Source organism: Pan paniscus, chromosome 21 (assembly GCF_029289425.2).
Source record: "Pan paniscus chromosome 21, NHGRI_mPanPan1-v2.0_pri, whole genome shotgun sequence".
Taxonomy (NCBI): Eukaryota; Metazoa; Chordata; class Mammalia; order Primates; family Hominidae; genus Pan; species Pan paniscus.
This window is the reverse complement of record NC_073270.2, coordinates 67638652-67658157: the sequence shown is the minus strand read 5'-3', so window position 1 is coordinate 67658157 and position 19506 is coordinate 67638652. Positions and strand designations below refer to the sequence as shown.

Below are 19506 nucleotides of genomic sequence, written 5' to 3'. Positions count from 1 at the left end.
TGGGTGGGGCTTACGAGAGGCTCGCTGTCTGGGAGAAACGCCTTCAGAATGCCACGCCGCTCTCAGAGGGAAAGGGGACATTCTGGTCACCGACGAACACTTTCTACTGGAATTTGAATCATGTGAATACATTAACTAAAGTCGATGGTGGTGAGAACGATATCCTGAGCAGTAGAACAAAGCCACGTTATCACTCTCCATCCATTGGATGACAGCACCGGGCGGGCAGAGGGTCTTGAAGACGTTCGGGGAGGTGTGGGTTTTGCTTTCCCCAGAATCCTTTCAGACCAGGAGATCACGAATTTGGCCCCCCTTGTTTGGGAAGAAATTTCAAGCTGATGGAGGTGACCAGGTGATAGTCCTCTTGTGATAGGACCGGAAGGCCGGATTCAGTTTCTAATAACAAAATCAACATCCTCGGGAGCAGCCTGGAAGGGACGCTGAGAACAATGCTGGCCCCGGTGCTTGTTTCACTGCCCAACAATCGGAACAGCGCCTGCGTCTGCAGAGCCCACTCTCACCTTCAGGACGGGGCTCGGGCGGCACGTTCACCTCCTCATTAGGCCATAAATATTCTAATTAGGAAACAACGCCAGATGAATAGGATTAGCAAGTGGGGCATCTTCGGCTGGTACACGAGAGACACTTGAACCGCTCAGGTCTTATCGAAGCCTCTCCTGACATCTTAATCAAGTAGAAGCGCTCAATTTACATAGCTCTGCCTAATTAGACACGGCGGCAATGATGTTTGTGGATTTTCTTCTTCCTAAAGATGACTCACTCTGTCAGATGGAGGCTGGTGCTGATAAGCATCTCTGGTGCTTCCCCCGAAGACTCTGCTTGTTACCCAAGGGCAGGGGAGATGAATCTTTTTAAAGGGGGAAGAAGAGAAAAAGGAACTACCGATGTGTCCTTTTCAGAAGTGGCTGAGCTGTCCGGCCGAGGCAAGGCAAGCTGGGCTGGTGGAGAAATGGTCCCGATGTGCTCTTCTCTGATACGCCAAGCCAGACAGAAATCAGCTTCTCGGGCTCAGCAGGCCTGGGCCCAGCGGGGGTGGTGGCTCTGCTGGGTGAAGGACGGGTCCCCGGGGGGGCTGAACTGGTGCTCGCTTGGCGTCTACGCTGCTGTCAGTGACCGCCTGCATGGGTTTACTAATGCCTGGCAACGGTGCTCCTGGAGCCGTTGTCTTAAAACCTGTTGTTGTTTTATTGTTTGCTGCTGAAAATCCGACAACGTGCGTCCTCTGCTGCAGAAGCGGTTATAACTATAAACCATCATTCAGTTTCCCCAGGAGGTGGGCGAAGGAAGAGCAGGGCAGCTCTGAACATTAAGCACAGACCCACACTGAAAGCAGAGCCCCGGCGAGGGGCGCCCTGGCCTCGGCACACCCCCGCTGAGTCTTTGGCAGCTTCCAGGACTTCTATTCCGAGGCAAAGGCGAAGAAGTGGGAGAGACTGTGTGCAAGGCGGGAGACAGGACCTGGAATGGCTGAGCGGGCAGAGGGGGGTGGCCAGTGCCAGGGCCCTGCGTCTCCTCCGGCCAAGGGGTCACAAATTCAGAGGTCACCTACGACCTTGAGACTACGCCATAAACTGCTGCAGAGACTGGCCCAAGGGGATGACCTCTCCATGTCTGGGGAGGGGAGCCCGCCTCAATGTCCCCATTGGGAGGGGCTGCTGAAGACCTGGGGCCAGGCGGTGGCCCTGGGACATGGCTGCTGCGTGCTGGAGGCAGCTTCCCTAACGGAAGCCCTCGAGCTGGTGCCTTTAGAAGGGGAAACAGACTTGTTTGCACAAGGAAAATAACGTGGAAATGACATGAACACCTTTGGTTCTGCTCACGAGGAGCCCTGAGGGCGCCCAACGCTGTCTCTGTACCCAAATGCAGCCAGCTGCAGGCCACGCCTGGGTCTGTCTCAGATTCAAGACCCACAGCCACCTTCCAGCCGGGGGCTGCATCGAACCTGGGGAGGGAGCAGCTCAGGGACCTGGATGTTCCTAGGCTGGGGCTTGGTTTGAAAGGGGCAGGGGGAACAGAAGGTGGGAGGGGTCCTGCTGCCGGGCACGTGCTGCCCATGAAGGTCTTGTTTTGATCGTGGCTGGAAATGAGGACGCCATGGCCACGATGGGGCCTTAGCTTTGCCCCAGCTGCCCCAGGCCTGCAGCTCAGCTCCTGGCCACTCACGCAGGCCAGGGCCTGTTGTCCTCTCTGGGATGACCACGCCCGTCTGTGTCCACGAAGGCCTCCCTCTGGGGCCCCCGTGGTTCCTGGTGATGACCCTGTCACAGTCTGCTTGGGGCCGGGCCTCATTTGGGTTACACCTCATCCCTTGCCTGGGGGTCCTCCCAGCCAAAGACGCGTTGTCACACAATGGACCCCAGGGACGTTCTGGGGGTCATAGCCCCAAAGTCCAGCCCCATGACCGTCCCCTGAGCCCCCAAACCATGGCTCTGCTGTCCCCCCACGATGCTGGTCCACATGGGGGTCCCAGGTTTCACTGCATCAACAAGCTTGTTTCGCACGCACAAGACAGAAACGGATCTTCCTGGAATCGAATGTTAGCAGCTGAAGGATCATCAAGGAAAATAACCACACAACCTATGTTCCCAACGAGCCCTGGAAGAGGAAGACACGGGACCGCCCTCTCCAGCACACTACGCCTGAGATGCACCAGACGGGGCCTCCCGTCGGATAGAAGCCGGGCTGTTCACATCCCCAGGCACACACAGCGGAGGACGCCAGCGCCCGCAACACCAGCGTCTCCTCATGTTCCTCAATCTTCATAAATCTCCGTCTGTCAACCACACCTCTAATGGCTTTTAAATAAGCATTTTATTTGGAACATTTTGCAGGCCACGCTGAAGCTGCCGACAGCGGGGGGTGGGGGGTGAGGGGCGGGTACCGCTCTGTGTCTGCTGTGGGCCTTGGGGAGCAGGCTGGCCCCGCCTTGCCTCAGTGTCTGGCCTGGGCAGGGGGTCCAGCTGCTGGGTCAGCCTCACTGGGGCCTGGCCAGTGGGTGGGGAGATCTCTGGGTGGCTGGGACTGCTAGCCCTCCCTTGGCCGAGCTGCCATGATCTGTAGGGGCAGGGGGAGCTGAGCCCAGGAGGCTGGGCACCGTCCCTATCACGGGCCTTGACATGCCCACAGGAATGCCTGGCCCAGGGAGGCCAGGGGGTGTCCCTCCCGTGGGGTGCAGCAGGCCAGCTGGGGGAACCCCAGGGTGTCGTGGGCTCCGTGGCGCTCTTGATCCCTCCCAGGGTCAGAGCCTGCACCCATACTGACTGCCGGGGCCTTGCGAGATTTTCAGCTATGAAGAGGGGTCCACAGATGTTGCCTAGATATATTTTCAGCCTGGAAAATATCACATATTCTTTCCTACAATATAAACTACAAAGTACCCCAGACCTCCCAGCCCTCCAACCGGCAGTGGGAAAGCTTTAGCTGTTTGTCTTTAGTCCCTTTATCTATAGACATTCGTGCTGAAGGAGACCAGATGGTCCTGAAGCCACAGGGACCCCCTCAACCCCACTGGAAACCAGAGGGAGGGCGGACCGACACGAAACCAGCGCAGGCCAGAGCAGGTGGCCTATGGTCCCCTTTAGATCCCCAGCTTATCATTATAATACAAAAACCCCGGCCCTAAGGGAAGACTGCTGCCATGTTGTACACCAGATGTAAGAAGAGGTGTGTTCATGGACTGCGTCTGCGCGTCTGGAACCCTCCGCACGCCTGCATGCCTCCCCTGCAGGCACCCAATCCCGTGAAATTCCCACACCTTCCCCTTCCCAGTTCTCCGGTCGCTCAGTAGAACCAGCTGCCTCTCTAATTGGACGTTGCTCTCTCGCGGCCGATATAGAGTAGGGAGAGAACGGTTTCCTGCGGCCAGCATGCAGCCAGCCATGCCCCTGCACTGGGACTGGAGGGCGAGGCCCCATCGGATCTCCCTAAGCATCCCCACTGCCCTTTTGGCCCCTGTGCTTTCCCCGTCACAGACCAGGAGCTGATGGCATGCAGGTGGGGCAGTCTGTGGGCTCTAGGTAACCCCTGACCCTGCCCCTGCAAGGGGCCATCCCAGAGGTGCTGACACTCACAGGCCTGACCCTTGCTCGGCTGTCCTGTCTTCTCCTTGGACACAGCCGGCAGCCGTGCCATCCCATCTGTACCTCTGGAGCATCACGTGTGTGGGAGTGTGTGGACAGGGGCTTGCACGCACACGCTCCAGTCAGACCACCTGCTCTGCCAAAAGCTGTGCAAACGTCCCAGAGAGGTGCCAGCCTGTGGAAACGAGCTGCTCACAGGTGTGTGTGTGTGTGTTGGGGGAGCGCAAACAGGGGCTGCCCTCTCTCCCCAGGGCATGTGGGGGACCCCAGGCCACAGAGGAGATGGGGGACGGTATCTGGTTCCTGTACATCTGTATGGGCCTCACTAACAGCACTCCTGACTCGGCCATGTGCCCATGGGACCATCTCCTTAGCTGAATGACGGGACCAGGGCCAGGCGCAGCTCATCTGCAGAGCCTTGTCTGAGCGGAGCGGGTGCTGGTTCATGGCCACTGGAGGGCGGTGGGGCCTCAGCAGATCCTGCAGTCCTGAGGTGAAGGTGCTGGGACTGACCACAGCTCACTCGGAGCCCCAGGCATTCTGGCCAACATCACTCTAAGAACGTTTATGTAAATCCTGCATCAAAAGTCCTCGCCTGTGCCATCCGTGCCAGCCCTCACGCTGCCTGCCACACGACTCCATCTCTGATCCTTGGAGTCCAAGGCTGTCATCATCCTTCTGTCTCTCAGATGAAAGGTGCCACGGCTGGGGCTGACAACGTCCTCTGCTGTGCGGGTCTGAGTCCTGAGCCCGTGCTGACCCCGGGGGCCACCTCGCCTTCCCCGCAAGCCGCATGGCTGCCAAGGGTTACCTCCCAACTGGCCTCTCTGTCCCCATGTGTTACCCTGAGCACCACCCCCTTACGATTTAGGAATTTCCAGGAAATCCCCTTTGTGCTCTTCCCAGGGACGGAGACGGGTGGGATTTTCCAGGCTACAGCTTGGCTTTGGTTGATTTGAAAGGCGGGGATGAAGACAGCACTGCAGGTGAGTCTTGGTTTTTGGAGAAGAGGCAGAAACTGGAGGCCCCGGGGGTCCCACAGCCCCAAACCTGGAAGGAGGACCTGCCACTTCCTTGCCAGCCCCAGCCCCAAAAGCGACACCAGCAAGCCCCGGTGACAGGTTGGCAGCCCCAGCTTGCAGTGGGGTCCCCGCACACCCAGAGCTCGAGGGCCGTGACGCACTCAGAAGCCGCCGACTCAGAGCAGGAGAGTTGAGGCCAGCAAGACCGAGGAGCTGCCAGAAAGTGGCGCTGTGGCCTCTGGAAACAAGCCTCCCACGGGCAGGGCCGCACTGGCTGTGAGCCCAGCGAGGTGGCTCTACCGGCTCCTGGGAGCCAGATGCCTCAGAGGGTAAATTACGTCTGGAATGACACTGGCCTCTGTGGGCACAGTGCAAACAGGAGACCAGACAGCGAGATCTGGAGATGGGGGAGGCAGGCGATGCCCTGTCCTGGGCACCTGGGGACTCAAGGTGCTGCTGATGGGGCGCTTTCAGCCCCAGGGGCGGGTGGTGAATCTTCTGGGAATGCACAGCCCAGTGCTGGAGATGCGCCTGCACTTGGCAAGCTTCAGAGCAGAAGCAGGCCCCCGACCTCACCCACCGCCCAGGGCCTCCCTCTGGGGTCTGTCTCTGAGTGGGGCAGGCACTTGAGATGAAGGGGTGGAGGGAGGCCTCGGTCACAAAAGCCTCGTAGGACCGCAGGACAGTGCAGGAGGTGGGAGCGCATGGAACCCAGCACCAACCAGCAGCCCATTCATTTGGCTGTGATGGTTTCAGGCTGTGTGAAAAGCACTGCTTCTCCATGCCCCCTTCGTCACGGCCAGGCTGCCGCAGCCTGGGTGGGGTGGGTCTCCTCGAAGGCGCCAGGCCCAGAAGGGGTGGGTTTCAAGGCAGGCGTGTGTGTTCAGGTCCTGAGAGGGGCTGTCAGAGCACCCCAGACCCCGAGTGCCGCTGCGGCTAGACCCCGAGACCCCAGCGGGTGGTCCCTGCTTTTCTGAGGCCTCCACCCATAGCCGCACACACCAGCTGGGCCTGTTCTGGAAATCTCACAAGGACTCGCTCATAGCAGCCGGTGCTGAGTGCTCCAGAGCCTCCTTTGCTGAGTCTCTCCCATGGCAAGAGAGTGCCACTGGGGAGACTGTCGATCACTCCCCGACGGCGCCACTGGAGAGGCTCCCCGAGGGTCCCGTGGGTGTCCTGCGGGGACCAGGAGCTCACCCACCCACACGCAGACCCCACCCTGCCTCACCTCTCGGTCCAGGCCAGCCGCCACTGTGACGATATCTCCAGTCTCGCTGTTGATGGTGAACATATTCTGAGACGGGCTCTGTGGGGTCTGGGTCACGATCCGGTACCGCACCATCCCGTTGGCCGTGGTGCTGTCGTCAGCATCGTTGGCCGTGACGGTCATCACGTAGGTGCCTGGAACAGAGACAGCAGCTCAGATGGGGATGGCCTGCCACACAGGCTGCCACCCCCGCACACACCTGGGCAGAGCCCCCCAACCACAGAGCTCTCCGTGAGTCTGGCGTAGCGGAACCCCCTTCCTCTCGGCGTGTTCAGAGGTGGTGTTAGTGCACCTGCCGCCTCCACCCCACCTTATAGAATCATAGAAGGATTTCTTCTAGAGCTTGAGGTTCCTTTGAGGTCATCTGCTCTGACCTCTTCCTTTTTCGGCTGGGGAAAGACCAGGCTTCGGGGAAGACCAAACTTCTCTAAGCTTCCAGAGCCTGGGGCAGCAGAGCAGGCCTGGAGCCGGGTGGCCTGAGGCCCCGACAGTGCGTCCAAGGTGCTTCCACTCCTGCAGGGAGCCCAGTGTGGTTGGGCTTAAAGGGAGGGACTCAGGCACTGAAGCAGGGCCTGGTATAGGTCTGGACACACAGAAGCTGTATAATAAACACTGCAGAGGACACAGTGGAAAACAAACCTAGAAGGGACCCTGAGCAGGGAGGCTGTGCCTATAGGACTCCGTCGGATGGAGCACATCTGGGGGCGCCCTGGGACTGGGGGCCGCTGGCATTTCAGAGGGGCTCGGTGAGCTGCCCATGTGCTCTCTCAGCTTGGTGCCTCAGTTTCCCCATGCACACATTGGGGTTGAGGTCTATAGTGCCCTCTGACACATTCCCCACTTTCTGAGAATGGCACTTGGCTTTTCTTTGGCTGTGCAGCCTTTCCTGCCCTGGGGAGGGCCTGCATCAGCACGCCCCACCCTGTGGCCTCAGGACATCTCCAGGTCTGAGGACCAAGCTCTGCTGGGAGCAGTGGTGGGTGGGGGCTTTAGTCTCTGCCTACTGAGCACCAACTCTGTGCTAGCGCTGTACCCGGTGGAGGCCCCGCTCTGTGAGCTCCTGACTGCTGTCTCCTGATGCTGGCACGGCGGGCTCTCTCACCTGGAAGTCCTGGGGCTGGACTCTGCCCGCCACCTTCCGGTGTTCCTGCCCTGGCTCTGCACACGTGTGTGCTCAGCTTGCCCTGCTGGCTGCCTGAGATGCCCCAGAACCCTGGAAGCTTGGGTGCTCGGCCCTGCAGCGTTCATGCACAGAGGAGAGCTGCTGGTGCCCTGCTGGGCCCTGGGGATGGTGCAACCTCTACCTGCGCAGTGCCTCCCCTGGCTGACGGGACTGGGGTCATGCGGCGGGCCAGGTCGGGGGTGGCAGTCTCAGAGAGACCCGAGATGCTCCTTCCTGTGTGCATGAGATGAAGGACTCTCGCCACACCAGCCTTGGGATCTTGCACAATCTGTTCTGCATCTGGAACGTTCTTCCCTCTCCTCCACCTGGCCAACTCCTCCTTATCCCCAAAGCCCCGTCCTGGCCCTCTGGACTGAGTCATGGGGCCCTGTGCATCCTCATCTCATCTGCATTGAAACAGCTGTGTGTCTACTTAATGTCTATGTCCTCTGTGGGATTACAGCCACCACAAGGGCGGGGCTGGGTCCATGCTGTCCCTGTGACCTGGCACACAGATGCCCTGTTGGACATTTGCTGGACTGTGCCAGAAGCCCAGGGTGCGGGGCGGCCTCATGCTCAGGAGGCAGGGTCTGCGAGGAGCCCGAAGCTACTGCTTATTTCCAGGACCCCAGAGCAGGCAGGGAGCCTTCCCCCTCACCCCTCCCCCACCTCGCCCTCCCTCTGCAGCCCTGCAGAGAAGACCCCCACTCTGGCCTTCCACCCAGGCAGGACAAGCCCAGGTGGGATGCAGGGGAACCTTGGGTGTGTCTGACTAGGAGTTTGCTTCAGCTTTCAGCTTCTACTGAATGCAAAATTCTCAAAGCAGACACGTTCCATGAAAACACAGAAAAACAAGCGGAGGCAGGAGCACTTCAAAGAGCAAGCTGTATGGCACGTGAATTATAGTTCAATCAAACAGATTTATGCAGTAAGCAAACGGGTGGGAGGGGCCGTGGCCTGGTGACCATCAGCCTCTGGAACTGGGGACCCCACCCCGATGATCCTTGCCCCCATCGCGATGTCCCCACCACTTTAGAGCACAACAAGCCTGGTCCCAACCATACTCCCCTCTAAAGAGACATCCCCCTCCCTCTGTGCTGGCTTTCCTCTGCATTTTCCTAAGAGGAAAACCCTGAAGTGCAGCACCCTAGGAGCGAGGGTGAACTGGGAAGAAACAGTCCTAACACACGCGCAGAGCTAACTGCAGTAACTTAGGCTGAGGTTCTCTGTGATTGTTAGCGTCCCCTACTTAGCAGCAAAAAGAAATCATTCGTGGAGAGGGATAACATCACACACAGCCTCCTTTTTAAAAGAGCACAAAACTTTCAATGTGGCAATGAGAAGACTTCAAGCTGACTTCTCAATAGGAACGATGGAAGCTAGAAAACAATGGAATACAAGGAACTCACGAGGAGCCTGGCATTCATTATTCAGTGAAAAAAACTTTCTAAAATAAAAGTGAAAAATAGACACTAAATGTGATAAATGATAAAACAAAAAATTACCACCTGGAGACCCACACTAGAGGAAATACTAAGGGTGTTTTCAGGCAGAAGGAAAATGATTCTAGAGGGCACCTTGGAAATGCAGAAAGATATGAGGAGCTCTGTCTCTGTCTCTCTCTCTGATATGTACACACACACACACACACATCCTATAAATATACATATACATAATGTTTATATAAAGGATAAATACACTGGTGCGTCTAAGGAATATGACTTGTATAAACAAAAATAACTTTGCCTCGTGAGGGTTTTAAAGCTGCTTACTGAAACACCAGAACAAACACCTGCAGAATTTCATTTGCAAAGCGGATGGTGGGTCTGACCAGGACGGTGTTACTAACGTTCAGCCTTCATCAAGCCAGGAATCCCCGAGCAAGTGAAGCCAATGTTGGCGCATCAGGCACTATTTGAAACCACCCATCTCTATGAAAGGGCAGAGCTGGGAAAGTCATGGGGGTCGGTGGTGACCGCATTTGGCTCATCTGGTTCAGAAAGTCAAAGGGAGAAGCCACTCCAGCTTCCCGAAGCACTCACTGTTCCCCTCCACCCGTGGCCCCTGGCATTTTCGTCTGTGAAACCTGTGAGGATCCACATGCCTGTCGCAGAAAGGGGCCCAGTAGCTTGATGGTGGGGGTGGCAGGATGATGGCAGGGATGTGGAGAAGGTGGAGGGAGAGAAGCAAAGCCCTGACCAGTGAGGGAAGAAGGGATCAGGCACTGTCTGTTGTACTCACTGAAAGCAGCACAGCCAGCCTGGTTTCTGAGAATGACGGTCTCTCGGGCTGGATGGGGATGTGGAGCCCTTCTGACTGCCTTGGCCTCTTCCTCACCCTGCCCCAGCCCCTACTGCCATTCCTGGGTCCCCACCCTGTGCCCAGCTGGCCCGAGGGTCTTTTGTGCATGGGTTTGTCATGTCTCAGAGAAATCTCACGGACGGCCTGCTGCCCACATGCAGGAACTCGGGCCAGTCACGCATCGGACAGCGGTGGAGCAGGGCTGGGGTCCAGGATATGGGCTTGGAGCTCTTCTCCACTCAGCCCTACCGGCTGGGGGAGGTGGAGGGACAGCGAGTCAACCCAGGACTCCCAGCACCTCAGGGTTACTGATCCACTGTGAGGCAGAGACCTGCGTGCTCCCTTTGAGTGCCTGCCCTGATCCACCATATCACTGAGAAATCACATTAGCAGAACGGCTGGGAGCCTCCCACCACAGAGGTCCCCCTCCTCCGCCTCCACAGGACTCAGATAACCTCACGACATCATGGGAACTCCCTGCCCACTGGGGCCCAGCTCTCCCCACTCAGGACGGAATGTGGAGTGGCGTTTCCAGCTGATCTCTCCTGAAGGACTCCTCGGTCCCCGAAGGCCAGGCAGGAGGTCCTCCCCCACCAATCGAAGCTGCCTCCTCCAAGCAGTCCCTCGGCGGAAGGGGCCCGCTGCTGTGTGATTTCATGTAGGGAGGAGGACTAAGCCCCCTTGGAGGCTTGGGGACCTGGGGAAAAGGTGGGCCAGGATGTGGACGTGAGAGGGCTTGGAACTGAGGAGGGGCCAGGTGGGATGTGTGGAATGGGAAGTCAGCGGGAGGCTGGAAACAGACCTTTGGGACCCTGACTGGGCCACCTTTTTTGACAGATGGGGAAACTGAATCCCACAGAGGAGGAACGTGGCTGGGTCCAGTGAGCTCTGCTAGACCCAGACTGAAAGCAGCCACACTCTCCTCCAGGGTCCAGCAGACACTTTCTGTAAAGGGCTGGACAGTATGTATGTCAGGCTTTGTGGGCACACATTCTTCGTCCCAACTCCTCAAAGCTGCACAGAAGCAGCCTGAGAGGATGCGTCCAGCAACGGGCACGGCTGTGTTCCCATCAAACCATTCACAGAAGCAGGTGCTGAGCTGTGTTTGGCCGGTGGTTTGCTGACCTCTGCTGTATGCTCTTTTTTTGGATTTCAGGGACAACATTGGTTTTTAAAAATACAGGGGAATCAATATAGGGTTGCCAACTTCTAGTTCTACCAAGGGAAGACCTTAAAGTATACATCTAGCTAAAATGTTTCATGAAAGGAAAATAATATTTTACCATCAAAATCATAGGAAAGACTTAGTCTCAGAATAAAGGCCAGTCCTTCATTCAATAAGTTGAGCTCCTTGAAGGCACTTGCCATGTTTGCCACGTCTAGAGGCTTTGTGTGTGTCCACCACAGCCTGCCACGTTTGCCACATCTAGAGGCTTTGTGTGTGTCCACCACAGCCTGCCATGTTCACCACGTCTAGAGGCTTTGTGTGTGTCCACCACAGCCTGCCACATTCGCCACGTCTAGAGGCTTTGTGTGTCCACCACAGCCTGCCACGTTCACCACGTCTAGAGGCTTTGTGTGTGTCCACCACAGCCTGCCACGTTCGCCACGTCTAGAGGCTTTGTGTGTCCACAACAGCCTGCCACGTTCGCCACGTCTAGAGGCTTTGTGTGTGTCCACCACAGCCTGCCACGTTTGCCACGTCTAGAGGCTTTGTGTGTGTCCACCACAGCCTGTGAGCTGCAGGTGCCACAGCTGGAGGCTTGGCTCAGTGGGGGCCAGGTGTGCCCCGCTGGGATGGGGCTTCCCCACATGTGCTCAGAGCTCCCCATCTCCCGCCCTCCCCTCTGGAATACATGGTGGGGAAACCAGGTGACAAGAGGAGAGGCAGCTCCAGCACAGGAGGAAAGCACCCGGCTGGTCAGGGAGGAGGACACCTGCCCAGTGTGGGGGGACATCCGCCCAGTGTGGGGAGACACCTGCCCAGAGTGGAGGGACACCCGGCCAGTGTGGAGGGGACACCTGCCCAGCATGGAGGACACCACTTAGTATGGAGGGACACTCAGCCAGCATGGAGGGGACATCTGCCCAGCATGGAGGTATAATCGCCTGGTTTGCCTTAAGGCTGATGACAGCAGGGTTTATGGCCTGTTGTGGGTTTGGGAGTTGAGATGCTGGCCCTTCCCTCTACTGTCTATGATGCTGAATACTGTGGAGCTGTCCGGGTCCCCACCTACCAAGCTGTCTGTGCCTCTCACCCCTTGTCGGCCCCTGCCCCATTAGAAGCTGGGCCTCTGCGGCAGGAACCAGCCAGGCTGCCTCCCCTCTGACTCCTCAGAGGTCCTGCTCAGGCCTACAGCTGTAGAAGGTTCCCTTGGACTGAATTCCCTCCCATCTACAGCATTCCCGCGTCTCTGTACCACGGAACACAGACGACCCCAGGATGCCCGCCCTGGGAAGGGGTCCTGGCGTGGACGAACCCCCTCTGCACCCCCACCGTGGGATAAGCTGGTGGCCCTGGCCCAGACCCCAGAGTCCTCCAGCGTGGAAACTCCACGTGTCTGACTTGAGGGACTGATCCATTCTGCGGTTTATGCTCATTAACCAAGCACTAATCGGATATTGATCAGGGGTCCAAATCTCTGCCTGCTTTTTGGTTACAAATAATTGCACCCCTTACATCTGATGCAAGCAACAATATCCCAATTTCCATTTGGTGGAGTTTTTGCAAAAATAGAATGTCTTCCTCACAGAGAAGAGCCTGGGCGTTCTGAGATGGCCGGAGTCATCGGAACTCAGCTCACCTTGGCAGGTGCATCGCACCTCGTGGGCTGCCTTAGTTTAAGCACCCCTCCCCTCAGCTCACCTTGGCAGGTGCATCGCGCCTTGTGAGCTGCCTTAGTTTACGCACCCTTCCCGCGTGGAAAGGACTGCTCATTAGAAGCTTGCAGTGGCTTTTATCACATTAGCTCTTCATTAACTCAAGACAGTAATGGCTTTAAACCAATGCCATGGTGCCCTCCTCTGCTCGCCTCCTGCCTCAGGAGGCAAATCCTGCACTTAGAGCTGCTGGCCACCTCCAGGGCACAGGAGGAGGGGCCTGGGGGGAGGAGGAAAATGTGATGAGCACCCAGGAATCCCCCACTTTACTTGGGCTCAATTTTATCATAAGCTCTCTCTCTCTCTCTCTTTTTTTTTTGTATGGAGTCTTGCTCTGTCACCCAGGCAGGAGGGCAGTGGCATGATCTTTGTTCACTGCAGCCTTCACCTCCTGGGTTCAACTGATTCCCCTGCCTCAGCCTCCCAAGTAGCTGAGATCACAGGCGTGCACCAACATGCCCGACTAATTTCTGTGTTTTTAGTAGAGATGGGGTTTCTCCATGTTGGTCAGGCTGGTCTTGAACTCCTGAGCTTAGGTGATCCACCTGCCTTGGCCTCCCAAAGTGCTGGGATTACAGGTGTGAGCTACCGTGCCTGGCCTATCATAAGCTCTTTGAGGGGAGGTCCCCTGCTTCTGACACAGTGCCTGGACTGGCAAAGCCAGGGTGTCAGTGTTTCAGGAAGGGAGAGCAGGGCTTCAAGATCCCAGGCTCAGAGTCAAACATGCATGCGCCCAGGGCGAGTGTTCTGGAAACAGCTGTGTGTGCGTGGGCACCTGGAAGGCAGCCTCCACCCATCTCTCTCCTGCTGGTTCCTCACTGGATGCTCCCTGAGGATGGACGCTGCTCTTAAGAACCACCCCCAGCCGTCGACATCGTCTCCTTCCCGGGAAAGGGCGACGGCAGGGCCCCTCTTTGGGAGGTGGCTCAGGATCCCACTCTCTGGCAACAAGGACCGCTCCCTGCTTTCTGGCCAACTGCGAAAACATGCTCCATCTAGGCATCTACGCTTTTTTCTTTTTGCTACGCTCAGGAATCTGCTTTTTAAGGCCAAATGATACACTTTTGAGAATTCTTTTCTGGATGCAGAAATAAAACACACTCATGATAACTAGTACACACTCACCGGGAAACATCTAAAGGCACAATGAGGAGAAGGCACTGACCGTCTCACACCCAACACACCTGCTGGAACGCTGGGGTGTAGCCCTTTTGCCAAAGGGTCTGGATCCTACATCTTTAACACAGATGGGCTTTCTGTTGCTTCTCCTTCTTTTTAAAACCAACTTTATTATTGATCAAAGAAATGAAAGGAAGACATTTTCCACATGTCAAATGTGCAAAAGCTACTTTAAAATAATGATGGTACCTAATCGTGATGGCACAGAGGGCAGCTGGCACCTTCCATGGCCTCCGGGGGTAGGGGGAGGCCTCAGCTCCTCAGAGGCGGTTTGGCTGTGCATACACAAAACCCTTCAAAATGTGCCCACTCAGCAAATTCACTGCTAGGAGTTTATCCTAAGGAAAAAATCTCAGGTGTGGAAAACCCTGGCTGTCCAAGCTGACATCGTTTCTGAGAGCAGAGTGGGGCCTGGAACAAATATTTACTGAACATCCCTCTGTGCCAAGCATTGAGACCTATGTTGTGTATACCCCAGGGGCTGAAGCTCATAAACAAAAGCCCCCATTCCAGGGGGTGGCACCGAGGGTCCTCTGGGCAAAATCCCCCATGCCAGGGGGTGGCACCGAGGGTCCTCTGGGCAAAATCCCCCATGCCAGGGGGTGGTGCGGCCACTACAGAACAACTGAGGGTCCTCCAGGTAGGAAACTTCGGTCCCTTGATGACCTCAGTGCCAGGATGCTGGTGGTGACAGGGTACCGTATGATCCTAGGTGCTGCTAAGATGTTCAATATAAACACGAGCAATGACCAGACCAAATATAAAAATAGAATTCTGACCACACCTGCAGTAAGCAGCCCAGGAAACTAAGCCATTACCTACACTAACCAGCCAGGAAGCCAGCTATCATCTACATTAACCAAGGAAACTAACACATTATATACACAAACCAGCCAGGAAGCCAGCTATCATCTACACTAACTAGCTCAGGAAACTAACCCATTGCATACACTAACCAGTCAGGAAGCCAGCTATCATCTACACTAACCTGTCCAGGAAACTAAACCATTACATACACAAACCAGCCAGGAAGACAGCTATCATCTACACTAACCAGCCAGGAAGCCAGGTATCATCTACACTAACCAGTCTAGGAACCTAACCCATTACATACACTAACGAGCCAGGAAGCGACCTATCATCTACACTAACCAGCCAGGAAGCCAGCTATAATCTACACTAACTAGCCCAGGAACTAACCCATTACATACACTAACCACCCAGGATGCCAGGTATCATCTACACTAACCAGTACAGGAAACTAACACATTACATACACAAACCAGCCAGGAAGCAACCTATCATCTACACTAATCAGCCAGGAAGCCAACCATTATCTATACTAACCATTCAGGAAGCCAGCCCATTATCTACACTAACCAGCCAGGAAGTCAGTTATCACCTACATAAACCATTCCAAGAAGTCAGTCCATCATCTACACTAACCATCCCCAGAAGCCAGCTCATCACCTACACTAATCAGCCAGGAAGTCAGTTCATCACCTACATTAACTAGCCAGGAAGTCAGCTCACTGCCTCCTGCTGGATGCAGCGAGGGATGCAGGGTGGCAGGAGGGGTACCTGGCAGAGCTGTTGTGGGGCAGGGGCAGGGGTGGGAGCACAGGGAGAGGCCAGGCAGGGGTCGGGGCATGAGGTCTGGGCGCACACAGATTGAAGTTCACGAGGCTGCCTTGAATCCACTCAGGGGTGGATTTAGGCAGAAAATCCCCCAGGTGTGGCACAGAGCCCTGGAGGCTGTGCTGCACAGCAGACTGGAGAGAAAGCCAGGACCCGGGGGGGTGACAGGGCAGGAGAGTGGCCCCGTGAAGCCCCAGAGAGGACCACGGCCAGGGGTCAAGGGCAACAGGACAACTGCTGCACTTGGCCTTGCCCTGGAAGGCCCCAGCGAACTCACCAGGGCTGGTTTGTCAGTGGATTCAGGAGGGAATGATGGGTGGAGATAATCGGGTTTGTCTCATAAGGGTCTGCCCGGGAAGCTGGGGCCACCTCCCCCTCGGTCCTCTCATGGGCGCCGTCCGCGCTGGCAAGGGCTTGGCTCTGGGAGTTGAGTGAGTGTGTCCTGGAGAGGGAGCTGCGGTGCCTCTGACCTCACTGGATCCATGGGCCCCTTGTGTCTGGAGTCCCTGAGCCACAGTGGCTGCTCCAGGATCCTGGGATCAGCAGACGTGGTCTCTGTGGCTTGGGTCACACAGCCCTCTCCCCAGCAATGTGTTTTCTTGTGTTTCTGGGGGCATGCGCTGCGTTACCCACAGGCTCCAAGTGGCAGGATGTTCGATGGACGGGGTTTCTGGCTGCATGGGGAGGGAAGTGGGCGAAACCAGGGGGTTCCCCAGGCTTCTCCCCAAAGGGGACTGCACTGGTCTCCTGGGCTGCTGTGCCAAAGCACCGCAGATGGGGAGCTTGAAGCAACAGAACTGGCCCTGTCAGCTCCAGAGGCCAGGAGGCAGCACCAGCACACAGGGCTCAGCGCCAGCAGCCCTGCCCTGGCTCTTCCAGCTCCTGGGGTGGGGGCACCGTCCAACTTGGGTGCTCCTGGGCTTGTGGCCACGTCACTCCAGCCTCTGCCTCCACCGTCTTAGGCCCTGCCCTGTGTCTTGTCCTCTTGTTAGAAGGAAAACAGTCATTGGATTCAGGGCCCACCCTACTGGCCTCATCTTGACAAAATGTCTGCAAAGAACTATTTTTGAATAAGGTCACATTCTGAAGTGCTGGATGGATGTGAATTGGGGGGCAGGGCTCCAGTCCACCCGCCCAGGGGCTAAGCTGAAGCTGAGGCAGGCAGTGTCCGGAAACCCATGCTGGCAAGGCTGGGAGGAGACGGGGGCCTCTTTCCATCTGCAGGAGCCTCTGTGGCCCTGGGTGATTTTGGAGGCCAGGTGGGGCTCGGCACTAGGGCAGCCGTCCCAGCCTCAGGGCTCTGCACCCTCGCTTTACCTCCGGGAGCCTCAGCTCCTCCTCTGCACCTAGAGCTGCTCTGTCCCTCTGGCCTCCTTCCTGTGCTGTGAGCAGCACTGGCTCTGGTGTCTGGGAAGTGGGAACCTGGATCCCCGTGTCCCCACTGGCCCTCTCGCTTCTCCAGTGACGCAGGATCTGGGCCACGCTCAAGTGCGAGCCCTGCAGGGCTCCGTTCCACAGAGGCTGTAAATCCTGAAACTGGGCTCCCCGCAGGAAAGATGCGGCCAGCAGTCCCTCACCTGTGCCCTCTGCCGAGGAACGGTCACCCAGTGGCATCTGCGCTAACCTGGGGTGCCCAGGTGAGTTCTCCTGCCCCGTGGGCTTTGAGAATGAGAAGGAAACCATCTTTCTAGGGCTTTCTCTGGAGGCCTCTTTCCACCTCCTTCTCCCCCAGCAGACAGACCTGAATATTTCCCCATGAAGGAAGCAGCGAGTCGGGTCAGCATCCCCCGCCCCGGCTGCAGGTGAGGAGCAGCCTCGTCTTTCACGTGGGAGATGCTGGACACCTCCTTATGGATCGTGCTAACAGGTAAAGGGGGAGACAGCGGAGGCTGCCAGGCTCGGCTCTTTCTCGGAATTCATGTACCAACGCTGCCATGCGCCTTAAAGGATTAATTTCACAAGCCTTCAATTGCAGTTTAATTTGAAAACTAATTCAGCCCCATAATTGGCTTTCTGCTCAAATCACTGAGGCTAGAGATTTAAATTCTTAATATTCAGACGACTTTCAAGTATCTAGTGCCATCTGTGCACTAACCTCAGGGGGACTTCTGCCGGCAAAGAAATAAAATAAATAAATAAACGGGGCCCACTAATAGAATAATCTGTTTAAGCAAAAACTTGGTGCTGTATAGATGAAGGTCTCTTTGACTTCATTTGCAGCACGTAGATTTCCCTGCTTTTTAATATTTTAAAATGACATTAATTTCAAAACTTATAATATAGGCCCCACACAGTTACGAGGGGTTAGAGGAAGTAGCACATCCCGATTAGAGCCCTTTTTAGTTAAAAAATCATCAATACGGAGGTGTCTTTCCCTGGGCACTTTGAGAAATGCCGAGAGCCTGGGTGAGTTCCCGAGCCCTGAGAGCTTGTTCTCTGATGCTGCGGGGGACAGCGGTGGAAAACAGTCACTGGTCAGTGATGGGGAGCGAGGGGTCCAGGGGACCAGGCAGTATGGATGGCAGGCTGGCTGTCCACTGCCCTCCTGCCCTGGACGAGATGCCTGGCCTCACAGTGGGCCTGGCAGACATCTGCCTCCCTCTGCGCCTGTGTGGACCCCACCTGTCCATCAAGGACCGCCCCCCGCCAAGGAGGTCCTCATGGACTCCTGCCCATCTTGCAGAATGAGTCCACCTTGGGAGAACCAGGAGCTAGTGCTGGGACACGTCTGAGGTGTCATCAAGGCTTGCGAGCTGCCCCCGGGGTCAGGCTGAGGCTGGGCTCTCCCTGTAGCCTCCATGGCAAGGGTGAAGGAGGAGATGGGGTATCTGTGCTCAGAACTGGAACCCGGTGGTGGAGACCAACAGCCACCTGAGTGACTCTCCGGGTGTCAAGGGAGTCGCCCAGGGCGTGGAGGGGGCTCCCTGGGGGAGAGGCCAGGGCAAGACATCTGTGCAGAAGTGGCTGTGAGCTGCAGGAGGAAAGGAGCTGGCACAGAGCGTGGGGGACAGCGCCCCAGGCTGAGGGCACAGCCTTTGCCAGGGCCCGGGGACAGGGAAAGGCGCTTCCCGTTCACAGTGGCCTGGGACGTTTGCTTCCCTGCCTTTCCCCAGGTGTGAGGCCTGCACCTTGAGAAGCGGATGTATCTCTGGGTTTCTCAACTGGACAGTGGGCTTCTGGAGGGTGGGGTTCCTGCATTCCCACCCGGTGCCCTCCGCAGCACCCAGCTAAGATGCCCACCTTACCCACGGGACAACACAGCCACCTGGGACTTCTTCCTACAGGAAACTGCCCATGCTACACACTGCCCCCTCCTCCCTCCTGCCTGATGGTGTACGTGACGCTTGGGGGCGCCGCAGCCACCTCGTGACGACGTGGTGAGAACTGAGAAGCGGGGTGACCACCACACAGCCCTCGGCCCGACGCCTTGAGCTCTCACCCCAGCCTCCACTGGTTCAAGCTGCTGTGGTTGGGTTTTCTGTGGTTGGGTTTTCTGTGGGTGGGTTTTCTGTGGTTGGGTTCTCTGTGGTTGAGTTTTCTGTGACTTTCAGCCAAAGGCATTCCTAACACACAGGCGGGGAAGGGGAGGCGGTTTGCAGAGTGGTTAGCAGGGGCATTCAGGAGCCCGTCTATTGGCCTCTAAGTCTTGCCTTTCCCTCCCAGCTGCTGTGGGTCTTTACTGTTACAGAACGGTGCCTTCACTTCCTCATGTTGTATGCGGGGGAAATAAAACTAGCCGTTTCCTGGGGCTGTCGTGGCATTTAGTGAGCTGTTTTGTATGGAGAACTTAAGAGTGGTGCCTGGCACCTGGCCGAGTGGACGAATGCTGCCGGCCGCGTTTCTGTGATGACCGCATGATCGCATCTTCAGCGGAAGGCGTGTCCTTCCCACGTGGAACCTCACTAGGCCTCATTGCTGGCCCTGCCCCTGGGTGCAGAGAAGCAGAGATCGTCGGTG

At 56.7% G+C, this 19506-nt stretch overlaps 1 protein-coding gene across 3 annotated transcripts in view; it reads right to left on the bottom strand.

Moving 5' to 3' along the window:
- The window catches only part of CDH4 (cadherin 4), a 712793-nt gene that overhangs the window by 63710 nt on the left and 629577 nt on the right, over positions 1–19506 (bottom strand). For all 3 annotated transcript variants that reach the window (XM_034947466.3, XM_034947467.3, XM_063601128.1), the window contains one exon: positions 6351–6523. In XM_034947466.3, the coding sequence (XP_034803357.1) occupies positions 6351–6523 (173 nt within the window). The remainder of the gene's footprint in view (positions 1–6350; positions 6524–19506) is intronic.